The sequence below is a fragment of the Triticum aestivum genome, chromosome 6A (assembly GCF_018294505.1).
Source record: "Triticum aestivum cultivar Chinese Spring chromosome 6A, IWGSC CS RefSeq v2.1, whole genome shotgun sequence".
In the NCBI taxonomy this organism is placed as follows: Eukaryota; Viridiplantae; Streptophyta; class Magnoliopsida; order Poales; family Poaceae; genus Triticum; species Triticum aestivum.
Window position 1 is genome coordinate 110,663,025 of NC_057809.1, and position 13,095 is coordinate 110,676,119.

The 13,095-nt window shown below is 47.2% G+C and overlaps 2 protein-coding genes across 2 annotated transcripts in view; both read right to left on the reverse strand.

The window, feature by feature from the left end:
- LOC123132383 (polyubiquitin) overlaps window positions 1–3,143 on the reverse strand; it is a 99,323-nt gene extending 96,180 nt beyond the window's left edge. Inside the window, exon 1 of the mRNA XM_044552162.1 lies at window positions 3,040–3,143. The gene's annotated coding sequence lies outside the window, so the exon portion shown is untranslated. The remainder of the gene's footprint in view (window positions 1–3,039) is intronic.
- Window positions 365–3,228, reverse strand: LOC100127086 (polyubiquitin). Its single transcript, XM_044552154.1, is given in 3 exon segments — window positions 365–890; window positions 892–1,746; window positions 3,040–3,228. Coding segments are annotated over 2 exon segments (1,146 nt in total). The 5' UTR covers window positions 3,040–3,228; the 3' UTR covers window positions 365–599.
- Window positions 3,229–13,095: the final 9,867 nt, after the last annotated feature.

Consider the following 13,095-nt stretch of genomic DNA (forward strand, 5'->3'; position numbering starts at 1 on the left):
ATTTTACTTTATTTTTTTACTACACACGCTGCAAAAACTGGACCGAGAATTACAAGAAACCGGTCACAATAACGCAGCAATCAACCACACACATAAGTGGGCAACTTCCATTTTTCAGATCCAGAAGGATCTCAAGAAACAATCAGCAGCAGGATCCACAAGATAGAAGAATAAAATTGCATCATCCAAATCTGAACATTACGGCTAATGATTTAGTCCAGAAGGATATCACAGAAATCCACAATATATAAACAAGCAATTCAAGAGAAAGTAGGAAATCATATAGGCTGTGATAGTAAAGATCATTGCCAGATCAAAACTGCAAGCAAGCAATTGAAGCACAATATACAAAACCAACAGCAAATAAGAGCAATATCTGAAGTTCACTTATTCATTACTTATAATGATACTGATGTGCCAGCAACGGTTTCAACCAACAGATAGTTCACTAAACCAACGCAGTAGGACTGACACGGGGATTCGACAGTTTTCAAACCAACACAGTAGGACTCACACGAACGAGAAAACAGTTCTACTGAACGACAGGGCACCGCCCACCGGACGACCAGGATAAACCAGCAGCTCAAACGACAGGGCAATTACTGACCACCGCGAAGACGGAGTACCAGGTGGAGGGTGGACTCCTTCTGGATGTTGTAGTCCGCAAGGGTGCGGCCATCCTCCAGCTGCTTGCCAGCAAAGATCAGGCGCTGCTGGTCCGGGGGAATGCCCTCCTTGTCCTGGATCTTGGCCTTGACATTGTCGATTGTGTCGGAGCTCTCAACCTCCAGGGTGATGGTCTTGCCGGTGAGGGTCTTCACGAAGATCTGCATGCCACCACGCAGGCGCAGCACAAGGTGGAGGGTGGACTCCTTCTGGATGTTGTAGTCCGGCGAGGGTGCGGCCATCCTCCAGCTGCTTGCCAGCGAAGATCAGGCGCTGCTGGTCCGGGGGAATGCCCTCCTTGTCCTGGATCTTGGCCTTGACGTTGTCGATGGTGTCGGAGCTCTCAACCTCCAGAGTGATGGTCTTGCCGGTGAGGGTCTTCACGAAGATTTGCATGCCACCACGCAGGCGCAGGACAAGGTGGAGGGTGGACTCCTTCTGGATGTTGTAGTCGGCGAGGGTACGGCCATCCTCCAGCTGCTTGCCAGCAAAGATCAGGCGCTGCTGGTCCGGGGGAATGCCCTCCTTGTCCTGGATCTTGGCCTTGACGTTGTCGATGGTGTCAGACGACTCCACCTCAAGGGTGACGGTCTTGCCGGTGAGGGTCTTCACGAAGATCTGCATGCCACCACGCAGACGCAGGACAAGGTGGAGGGTGGACTCCTTCTGGATGTTGTAGTCAGCGAGGGTGCGACCATCCTCCAGCTGCTTGCCAGCAAAGATGAGACGCTGCTGGTCCGGAGGAATGCCCTCCTTGTCCTGGATCTTGGCCTTGACGTTGTCGATGGTGTCGGAGCTCTCCACCTCAAGAGTGATGGTCTTGCCGGTGAGGGTCTTCACGAAGATCTGCATGCCACCACGCAGACGCAGGACAAGGTGGAGGGTGGACTCCTTCTGGATGTTGTAGTCAGCAAGGGTACGGCCATCCTCCAGCTGCTTGCCAGCGAAGATGAGACGCTGCTGGTCCGGGGGAATGCCCTCCTTGTCCTGGATCTTGGCCTTGACGTTGTCTATGGTGTCGGAGCTCTCAACCTCTAGGGTGATGGTCTTGCCAGTGAGGGTCTTCACAAAGATCTGCATCTGCAGAGAAGAATACCAAACAGAATGGTAAGCCTCAAGAAGCAAACTGATATGATGAAGACTACTACATAAATAAATAAGATTCCATACATCACATCATAGTGAATATAAACAAACGGCAGTAGCCATATACTTCCTCCGTCCGGAAATACTTGTCATCAAAATAGATAAAAGGGGATGTATCTAGACGTATTTTAGTATTTAGGTGCATGCTCATAACCATAAAAAAACTAAATATTGTTATTCCATGGAGCTGTCAGACATGCTTATATCATCCAAGGGAAGAAGCCTAGGTTTTTTCCGAGAAAAGTCAATCTACAGATGGTAGATGATAAACAAACGGCAGCAGCATATTTTAATCAGATGCACCAGAAGAATCTAAAGACCATTTATCTCAAGGATTCCACATAGCTGCCGGACATGCTTATCATCCAAGGAAAAAAGACTAGCTTTCTTAGGGGAAATCAATCTACAATCCTACGCCTATTAGGAAGGTCACGGTACAGAATATGAGCACGCGCGACACATCAGGCAGTATACGCGCTTCTGGAGAGACAGAATTACCACCCACAAGGCTAATACAGAATTCGACCAAAACAAAGATCTAAATGAATCTATCGCGAAGGAGCGGACGAACCAGTACACAAATCATGCATATGAGACTATATACGGCTAAAGGAGTTGACCTCAACTACAAACAGATCTATGTGGTAGAGAATAAACAAACGGCAGCAACATATTTTTCTTCACTATCTCAATGATCCAACATAGAGAAGTCTGTTAGCTTTTTCCGAGAAGCTAACAGACTGTCGCGCAGATGCACCAAAAAAAAAAAAATCTAAAGACCATTTATCTCAATGATCCAACATAGCTGCCGGACATGCTTATCATACAGAGAAAGAAGCCTAGCTTTCTCAGGGGAAATCAATCTACAATCCTACGCCTATTAGGAAGGTCTCGGTACAGAATATGAGCACGAGCGACACATCAAGCAGTATACGCGCCTGGAGAGAGAATTACGACACAAAGCTAATATTGAATTCGACCATAATAAAGAGTTAAAGACGTATCTATCCCTTCAATCTACCCCTTCAATCTACACGCAAAAATCCCTAAGAATTCGCCGAAGCTTCATCGACCTAACATGCGCGAACGGATCGGACAACAAATTTCGTTCCCACAGCATCAGATCGGAGCAGAAACCGACCAAATTCCACAATACTACACCTCCATCCAACCATCTAATCAACGCCGATCTAGACGACACGGGGAGAGGGGAGGCAAGCTCGGTACCTTGAGGCGGTGGGGGAGGAGTATTCGACGAGCGTGGAGTCGATCGGAGACGAGATTGGGTGGGGATTTGTTGGTTCCGTGCCTGGGAGCTGTTGTGAGGATTGGAGGATGGGAGGGGGTCGGTATTTATGCCGGCTGGCGACCGGCCCGGGTGGAGAAGGAATCTATCCCGTGCCGTGACGGTTCCGTCTGTTTGATGGGTACGTCTCGTGCTCGTCTCCGCCACGCGAAGGATCCGACGGGCGCGGAGGGTTCGAGAAGGGATGGCGGCTCCGTTTGGCCCGTCTGCCTCGCGTGGGGCGTTGGGGTTGGTGGCCGTTAGGCACCCCCTCACGCCGTTAGGCGGCTCCTTGGCCTGTGCCGCTGACGCGTATGGCCCGCTTTCCGCGTTAGTTGCGTGTGATTGTTGGTTGAGTGTTCCTGTCGCTGATTGCTCTGTTAGCGTGTCGTTGTGTTGCACTTCTCAAAAAAAAACAGTGGGCTTCCAGAAGGAAAAATGACTTTTGACAGGTCACAGGTTCATATTTTGCACAAATTGTGACGGCTAATGAGCACACCTGCCTTACCGAGTAATATATTTTACACTCCCTCAACCTTAGGCCCTGTTCGAAAGTCACCTGCTCCTAGAATCTGCGGAGCGAGACAAGTGCAGCTCCACCATTTTAAACTGCAGCTCCACCAACTCTGCTCCCGGAGTTGTGGAGCGGAGTGATACATTAAGAATGGCGACGTTTATTTTGGATCGGAGGAAGTACTATTAATTATTTGGACATGCTAGCATGGGTGATTACCTGGAAGAATGAGAAGTAGACCACTTGCAAGCAACATACTACAATGCAAGTTGGCATATTTGCACCAAATAATACTGATGATTTTTTTTCCTTTCTATGGTTAATTCACGATTGACCTCGTGGTTGCATGCACTCGGTCAATTTTGACCACCTGCTTTTGGGTCATTATTAGATGATATATTATTGGAAAACCTCCCAGGCGACCGACTGCATCAAGAGGTCGAGCTAGCAAACCGCACAAACCAAAAAACATGAGCAGATCATTCGGTGACCCCTATGGTGACGTCTTCGTAAGAAAATCCTGTGTGTTATCCTATGGAGACTCGGGGCTTAGAAGGAAGGTCGGGGATGGTGGCGGATTGAAGTTGGAGGCGTCGCAGGACACGCAACTGAGCTGTGATGTGACAACAGCGGCCGAGGGAGGTGGAAGATAAACAGTTGGGCTAGAGTGGGTTGACGGTTCGAGGTGCTGTCGTCGGAGGCGTGGAAGAGGCAGAGATTGTTGGTGGGGGTGCTTTAACGGTTGTGGCATAATCGTGGTCTCTATGGCGGCCGTGATGGTTCCTAATGGCAAAATTTAGACACAAATTTTCATTTTACAATCCAAAAGCAGGTGATCAGAATTTAGCCTCGCACATACTCCCTCCTTCCATCTATATAGGGCCTAATACATTTTTCAAGGCTAACTTTGACCAAATGTTAGAGCAATAAAATATGACATGCAACTTACACAAAGCATACTGTCAAATTCGTATGTGAAAGAAGCTTTCGATGATATAATTTTCACATTATGCATGTCATGTACTATTAATCTTGTCAATAGTCAAAGGTTGTCTTAAAAAATGCATTAGGCCCTATATAGATGAAGGAGGGAGTACTATTATTGCTCCTTTTTTATCTCTTCTTGTGTGTTCTTATATCTCTCTAAAGACATACAAAATTTGGCAGGACCATTGAAGTCATTTTACAATGATTTTTTTGTCAATCTTTTTGTTTCTTTATAAGGCACATATCCCTTCTAGAGTGAAACATATATGGCAGGCATTTGCGGGACATGATCTTAGGGGGGTGTAAAACACAAAACTTATATGCTTTTTGTTGTGTTTGTGTGCAGGGGGAAGAGAGAAGTATTATAGTATACTATTTTATTTTATTTCTTCAATCTATCTAAGCAGTCCCTAAGAAAATTTCTTCATGCTTTTTACCAAGGCCTAGGGGGCATGATTGTGCGGGGTTTTCTTTTTAACACAATACAATCGAAGTCGTTTACATACACGAGCATACACTCACCCCTATGAACGCACACATGCACACCCTACCCATATGAACACCTTCAGGAGACTGAGCCGACGTAGCATCTTCAGATTTTATGAAGTCACCACAGGCGCATCGCCGATAACGTCTCCTCCCACTGAACGGACATCACCGGAAGCCTAGAATAAATTCAGAAAAATGTGAGCACCAATGTCCGGTTTAGGACTTTAACCTTGATGGACTGGAAATACTGTCGTCCTCCTAATTATCCAACCACAAATTGATTCACGACATGTGCGGAGTTGAGTGATTGACCATAGCTCCGCCCTTAATTGGCAGGAAGCTGCAACACCCTCGAGATAATATTTGTTTGGACTTTAGACCAACCAATGCACTAGCGCGGAACCTTCTAATGCTTTGGACAGCTGAACTAACTATATTGTGCAGATTAGCAGCTGGCGACTAGTGGAACAACAGTATTGCAAAATCAATACTGATATAATAAGTGGAAACAATGCAAATGAGGCATGTTGTTGTTTTATAATGATATAAGTCTGGTGCCACCACTTGGATTATTATTAAACAGAAGTTGAGAAGGATCCTATAAACCCCCCACTTGAAAGAATTGGTGGAAGCGTATGCACTCTGGCAGGGACGCGTACGTGTTATATAGCACAAGATTACAAGGTTCGGCCGGTGGTTATTAGCCTTGACCTCTACTCCAAGTTATACACAAGATAAGGAGATAGATATCAATCTAGTCTAACCACCGGCCATGTTTACAACGGATTACACGTACACAATATTGATACAAGTTGACACGACTACAAGTCTATCGTCTAACATCTTCCCTCAATTTGAACGTGTCAAGGTTGAGATTGTTCTTGAACGCTTGTAGTTGTCGAACTTGTAGAGGTTTTGTAAAACCATCAGCAACTTGATCCCCTGTTGAAATGAATCTGATCTCTAGCATTTTTCTTGCAACTCTTTTTCTAACAAAATGGAAATCAATTTCTCTGTGTTTCGTCCTTGCATGAAACACAGGGTTAGCAGAAAGATATGTTGCTCCAAGATTATCACACCAGAGACAGGAGATATGTGGTCTTTCGACGCCCAACTCATCTAGTATGGTTTCTACCCACATTACCTCAGCTGTTGCATTTGCAAGAGACTTATATTCTGCTTCAGTGCTAGAACGAGAAACTGTTGCTTGTTTCTTTGCATTCCACGATATGAGGTTAGAGCCAAAGAATACAGCAAACCCACTAGTAGATCTCCTATCATCAGGACATCCTGCCCAATCTGCATCAGAAAAAGCACTTACTGTCGTTGAAGGTGACTTGCATATTCTGAGACCTGTTCCAGCACTTACTTGAATGTATCTCAAGATCCTTTTCACAGCTATCCAGTGTAAGGATGTAGGAGCATGCAAGAACTGACAAACCTTGTTAACAGAGTAAGCTATGTCAGGTCTTGTTAAGGTTAAATATTGAAGTGCACCAACTATACTTCTGTATTTGGTTCCTTCTTCTGGGCTCAACTTTTCTCCTTCATGCAATGATAATTTTTCAGTTGTAGACAGAGGTGTGCTTGCAGGTTTGCAATCCTTCATGCCTACACGCTTGATTATGTCTCTAGCATATTTCTCTTGAGTTAACAGAATACCATCATGTGCCTTTTTAACTTCAATACCTAGAAAGTAACTTAGTTCTCCTAGGTCCTTAAGAGCAAACTCAATTTTCAAATTCTTAAGTAAAGCTGAGGTGGCTTCTTGTTATGAGCTAGCAACAATTATATCATCTACATAAATGAGCATGAAGGTGATCACCTTCCCTTTCTTGAAGAAGAATAAAGAAGTATCTGTTGGGTTTCGTAGTAATTTCAAAAAATTTCCTACGCACACGCAAGATCATGTGATGCATAGCAACGAGGGGGAGAGTATCTACGTACCCAACGCAGACCGACTGCGGAAGCGATGACACGACGTAGAGGAAGTAGTCGTACGTCTTCACGATCCAACCGATCAAGCACCGAAACTACGGCACCTCCGAGTTCGAGCACACGTTCAGCTCGATGACGATCCCCGGACTCCGATCCAGCAAAGTGTCGGGGAAGAGTTCCGTCAGCACGACGGCGTGGTGACGATCTTGATGTACTACAGCAGCAGGGCTTCGCCTAAACTCCGCTATAGTATTATCGAGGTATATGGTGGCAGGGGGCACCGCACAAGGCTAAGGAATAGATCACGTGGATCAACTTGTGTCTAGAGGGTGCCCCCTGCCCCTGTATATAAAGGATGGAGGAGGAGGAGGCCGGCCAAGGCAAAGGTGCGGCCAGGATAGGGAGTCCTACTAGGACTCCAAGTCCTAGTAGGAGTCCACCAAGAGAGGAGGAAGGGAGAAGGAATAGGAGGAGAAGGAGAGGTGGCCGGCCCCCTTTTCCCTAGTCCAATTCGGACCAAAGGGGAGGGGAGGCGCAACAGCCTTTTTCCTCTTCCCACTAAAGCCCATCAAGGCCCATTACTTCTCCCGTAACTACCCGGTACTCCGAAAAATACCCGAATCATTCGGAACCTTTCCGATGTCCGAATATAGTCGTCCAATATATCGATCTTTACGTCTAGACCATTTCGAGACTCCTCGTCATGTCCCCGATCTCATCCGGGACTCCGAACTCCTTCGGTACATCAAAACTCATAAACTCATAATATAACTGTCATCGTAACCTTAAGCGTGCGGACCCTACGGGTTCGAGAACAATGTAGACATGACCGAGACATGTCTCCGGTCAATAACCAATAGCGGGACCTGGATGCCCATATTGGCTCCTACATATTCTACGAAGATCTTTATCGGTCAGACTGCATAACAACATACGTTGTTCCCTTTGTCATCGGTATGTTACTTACCCGAGATTCGATCATCGGTATCCAATACCTAGTTCAATCTCGTTACCGGCAAGTCTCTTTACTCGTTCCGTAATACATCATCTCACAACTAACATATTAGTTGTAATGCTTGCAAGGCTTATGTGATGTGTATTACCGAGAGGGCCCAGCGATACCTCTCCGACAATCGGAGTGACAAATCCTAATCTCGAAATACGCCAACCCAACATCTACCTTTGGAGACACCTGTAATGCTCCTTTATAATCACCCAATTACGTTGTGACGTTTGGTAGCACCCAAAGTGTTCCTCCGGCAAACGGGAGTTGCATAATCTCATAGTCATAGGAACATTATAAGTCATGAAGAAAGCAATAGCAACATACTAAACGATCGTGTGCTAAGCTAATGGAATGGGTCATGTCAATCAGATCATTCAACTAATGATGTGACCTCATTAATCAAATAACAACTCATTGTTCATGGTTAGGAAACATAACCATCTTTGATTAACGAGCTAGTCAAGTAGAGGCATACTAGTGACACTCTGTTTGTCTATGTATTCACACATGTATTATGTTTCCGGTTAATACAATTATAGCATGAATAATAAACATTTATCATGAAATAAGGAAATAAATAATAACTTTATTATTGCCTCTAGGGCATATTTCCTTCAGTCTCCCACTTGCACTAGAGTCAATAATCTAGTTGTGACGCCCGGATAATCAAGCTACAGTAACCTCTGCTAATGACACCACATCACCTCCGTTACTATCGCTAATCTCGCGTTAGTTCGAAAACGATTCAAATTCAAATTTGAGATTTAGGCGAACAACAAAAGTTTTCAAACATTTAAAACTAAAATGTCCAAGATGTGTCAAATAAATCATGGGTAATACTAGTGGAGAAACCACAAATTTTATAAAATGTTTAAAGGCTCTAAACTAATTAAAATAGCAACAGTAACAATTAATTAAATGCCTTTTAAAAATAATAATAATACAAACTATTTTAATTAGGTGTCAAACTTTTGGGGCAGTAGAATAAATTATAACATTAAAATAGGAGTTGTATTTATATTTTATAAAACAGAAATTAAAAGAAAATAGATAAAGAAAAGAAAACAGAAAACAAAGCTAAAAAAAAGTAAAAGCGCCCCCCCCCCCCGCTGGGCTTCGGCCCACCAGGCCGCTACCCGGCCGGCCCATCCCACAACCCCCCTGGCCTATATGGCCTCATCCCTGAAACCCTAGCCCCCACGCACCACTTCCCCCCCCCCCGTCGCCCCACGTTCCCCCACTCCCCACTCCCCCTTCCCCCGATCCAGAATTGGATCGGGGCGCTCAACGCCGCCGCCGCTCGGAGGCGCCCGAACCCCGCGCCCCGCCGCGCCTCCGTCCGTCCCTGCCGGCTCCCGTCGCTCATCCTCGCCCCCTCTCTTCGCCGGACGCCGTCCACGCACGTCGCCGCCGTCCTCTTCGCTCGACGCCGTCGCCAAAGACCAACACGCCGGCCTGCTTCCTCCTCCCCATCGGACTGCCTCCTCGTCGCCGGCCGTCCCCGTCTCCCTCCTCACGCCCGCTGCCATGACCCTGCAACCCCTTGTGAGGACCCCCTCCTTCTCCTCTTCCCCGCGCTCCAGCAGCGCACCTGCACGCCCGCGTCGTCCGCGCCGGCGCATGGCTCCCTGCCATGCTCCGACCCCCTCCCATCGCCGCCGTTCTCCGCCACTGACGCCGTCTCTCGGACCCCCCCTTGCCGGACCGCCACCTCGACCCCACCCCGGCCCTTCCCCTCGCCCCAGTACTTCGTCGATGCTCACCGAGGCCCCGGCTGGCCCCACTTGGAGCCGGCGCCCATGCTCACCCCCGCTCTCCCCTGCCGCACTACCGCCGCCGCATCCCTCCTCCACTGGTCCATCCGGCGGCTCCCCTCATCGTCGGCGACCACGCCCCGGGCGGCGCCCGGCGCCAGCGTCCCGCCTCGCTCGGGTTCGCCCCCTCCTCGGGTACGGGCGCCCAGCTCCACGCCCCTGCGCCCGAACGCCCAGCGCCCGTTAAGGCCCTGGGCCACTTACATGCGGGCCCCACCGCCCAGAACGTTTTATAAAAAAAATTAAAAAAAATAATAACTAAATAAATAATAATAATTAAATTAATTAATTAAGGAATTAATTAAGTTAATTAATCACAATTGGATTAACCTAATTAACTAATTAGTTTAATTAAACAGTGGTTAGATTAGTTAAACACTAATTAGGCTAATCAGCCAATAACCAGTGGGACCCACACGTCAGATTGACCCAGTCAACTCCCTGTTGACTGCTGACGTCATGCTGACGTCATGATGACGTTAGCGTGCACTATTCTGGATAATGTTGCACTAAAATAATTAAATAAATCCTGAAAATGATTTAAATCTTTTAAAATTAATAGAAATTAAACCGTAGCTCAGATGAAAATAATTTCAACATGAAAGTTGCTCAGAGCGACGTGACGAATCCGGATACGCGGTCCGTTCGTCCGCCACACACCCCTAACCTATCGAACCCGCAACTTTCCCCCTCCGGCTCCTCTGCCCGAAAACACGAAACACCGGGAATACTTTCTCGGGGGTTTCCCCCCTTCACCGGTATCACCTACTACCGCGTTAGGGCACACCGAACACCGCGTATTACCTTGATATATTTTGTGGTGCTTTGTTTGCTCTGTATTCATTATTTCTTCCCCCTCTTCTCTCCGGTAGACTACGAGACCGACGCTGCTGCTGACCAGTTCGACTACGGAGTTGACGACCCCTCTCTCTTGCCAGAGCAACCAGGCAAGCCCCCCCTTTGATCACCAGATATCGCCTACTCTTCTCTATACTGCTTGCATTAGAGTAGCGTAGCATGTTACTGCTTTCCGTTAATCCTATTCTGATGCATAGCCTGTCATTGCTGCTACAGTCATTGATACCTTACCCGCAATCCTAAATGCTTAATATAGGATGCTAGTGTTCCATCGGTGGCCCTACACTCTTGTCCGTCTGCCATGCTATACTACTGGGCTGTGATCACTTCGGGAGGTGATCACGGGCATATACTATATACTTTACACTGTTACATTACCTGTGATACTGTTCGGAGTTGGGGGCTGAAGGGGCAGGTGGCTCCATCCCGGTAGAGGTGGGCCTGGGTTCCCGACGGCCCCTGACTGTTACTTTGTGGCGGAGCGACAGGGCAGGTTGAGACCACCTAGGAGACAGGTGGGCCTGGCCCTGTTCGGCGTTCGCGGATATTTAACACGCTTAACGAGATCTTGGTATTTGATCTGAGTTGGCTACGAGCCTATATGCACTAACCATCTACGCGGGAGTAGTTATGGGTATCCCGACGTCGTGGTATCAGCCGAAGCACTTCAGACGTCAGCGACGGAGCGGCGCGCGCCGAATTGGACTGGAACGCCACTAGGCTAGGTCTGCTTTCGGCCGCCCTCGCAACGTGCAGGTGTGCTATGGGCGATGGGCCCAGACCCCTGTGCGCTTAGGTTTAGACCGGCGTGCTGGCCTCTCTGTTTTGCCTAGGTGGGGCTGCGACGTGTTGATCTTCCGAGGCCGGGCATGACCCAGGAAAGTGTGTCCGGCCAAATGGGATCGAGCGTGTTGGGCTATGTGGTGCACCCCTGCAGGGAAGTTAATCTATTCGAATAGCCGTGATCTTTGGTAACAGGACGACTTGGAGTTATACCTTGACCTTATGACAACTAGAACCGGATACTTAATAAAACACACCCTTCCAAGTTCCACAGACAACCCGGTGATCGCTTTTCCACAGGGCGACGAGGGGAGGATCGCCGGGTAGGATTATGCTATTGCGATGCTGCTTGGAGATGCTACTTGGAGATGCTACTTGGAGGACTTAAATCTACTCTCATCTACATGCTGCAAGACGGAGGCTGCCAGAAGCGTAGTCTTCGATATGATTAGCTATCCCCCTCTTACTCTGGCATTCTGCAGTTCAGTCCACTGATATGGCCTCCTTACACATATACCCATGCATATGTAGTGTAGCTCCTTGCTTGCGAGTACTTTGGATGAGTACTCACGGTTGCTTTCTTCCCCCCTTTTCCCTTTTCCTTTCTTTCTGGTTGTCGCAACCAGATGCTGGAGCCCAGAAGCCAGACGCCACCGTCGATGACGACTACTACACTGGAGGTGCCTACTACTACGTGCAGGCTGCTGACGACGACCAGGAGTAGTTTGGAGGATCCCAGGCAGGAGGCCTGCACCTCTTTCGATCTGTATCCCAATTTGTGCTAGCCATCTTATGGCAACTTGTTTAACTTATGTCTGTACTCAGATATTGTTGCTTCCGCTGACTCGTCTATGATCGAGCACTTGTATTCGAGCCCTCGAGGCCCCTGGCTTGTATTATGATGCTTGTATGACTTATTTTATTTGTAGAGTTGTGTTGTGATATCTTCCCGTGAGTCCCTGATCTTGATCGTACACATTTGCGTGCATGATTAGTGTACGATTGAATCGGGGGCGTCACACTAGTTCACATCGTCATGTGATTTAATAGCAATAGTTCACATCACCATGTGATTAACACCCATAGTTCACATCGATATGTGATCAACACCCAAAGGGTTTACTAGAGTCAGTAATCTAGTTCACATCGCTATGTGATTAACACCCAAAGAGTACTAAGGTGCGATCATGTTTTGCTTGTGAGATAATTTTAGTCAACAGGTCTGTCACATACAGATCTGTAAGTATTTTGCGAATTTCTATGTCAACAATGCTCTGCACGGAGCTACTCTAGCTAATTGCTCCCACTTTCAATATGTATCCAGATTGAGACTTAGAATCATCTGGATCAGTGTCAAAAACTTGCATCGACGTAACCCTTTACGACGAACCTTTTTGTCACGTCCATAATCGAGAAACATATCCTTATTCCACTAAGGATAATTTTGACCGCTGTCCAGTGATCTACTCCTAGATCACTATTGTACTCCCTTGCCAAACTCAGTGGTAGGGCATACAATAGATCTAGTATACAACATGGCATATTTTATAGAACCTATGACTGAGGCATAGGGAATGACTTTCATTCTCTTTCTATCTTCTGTCGTGAT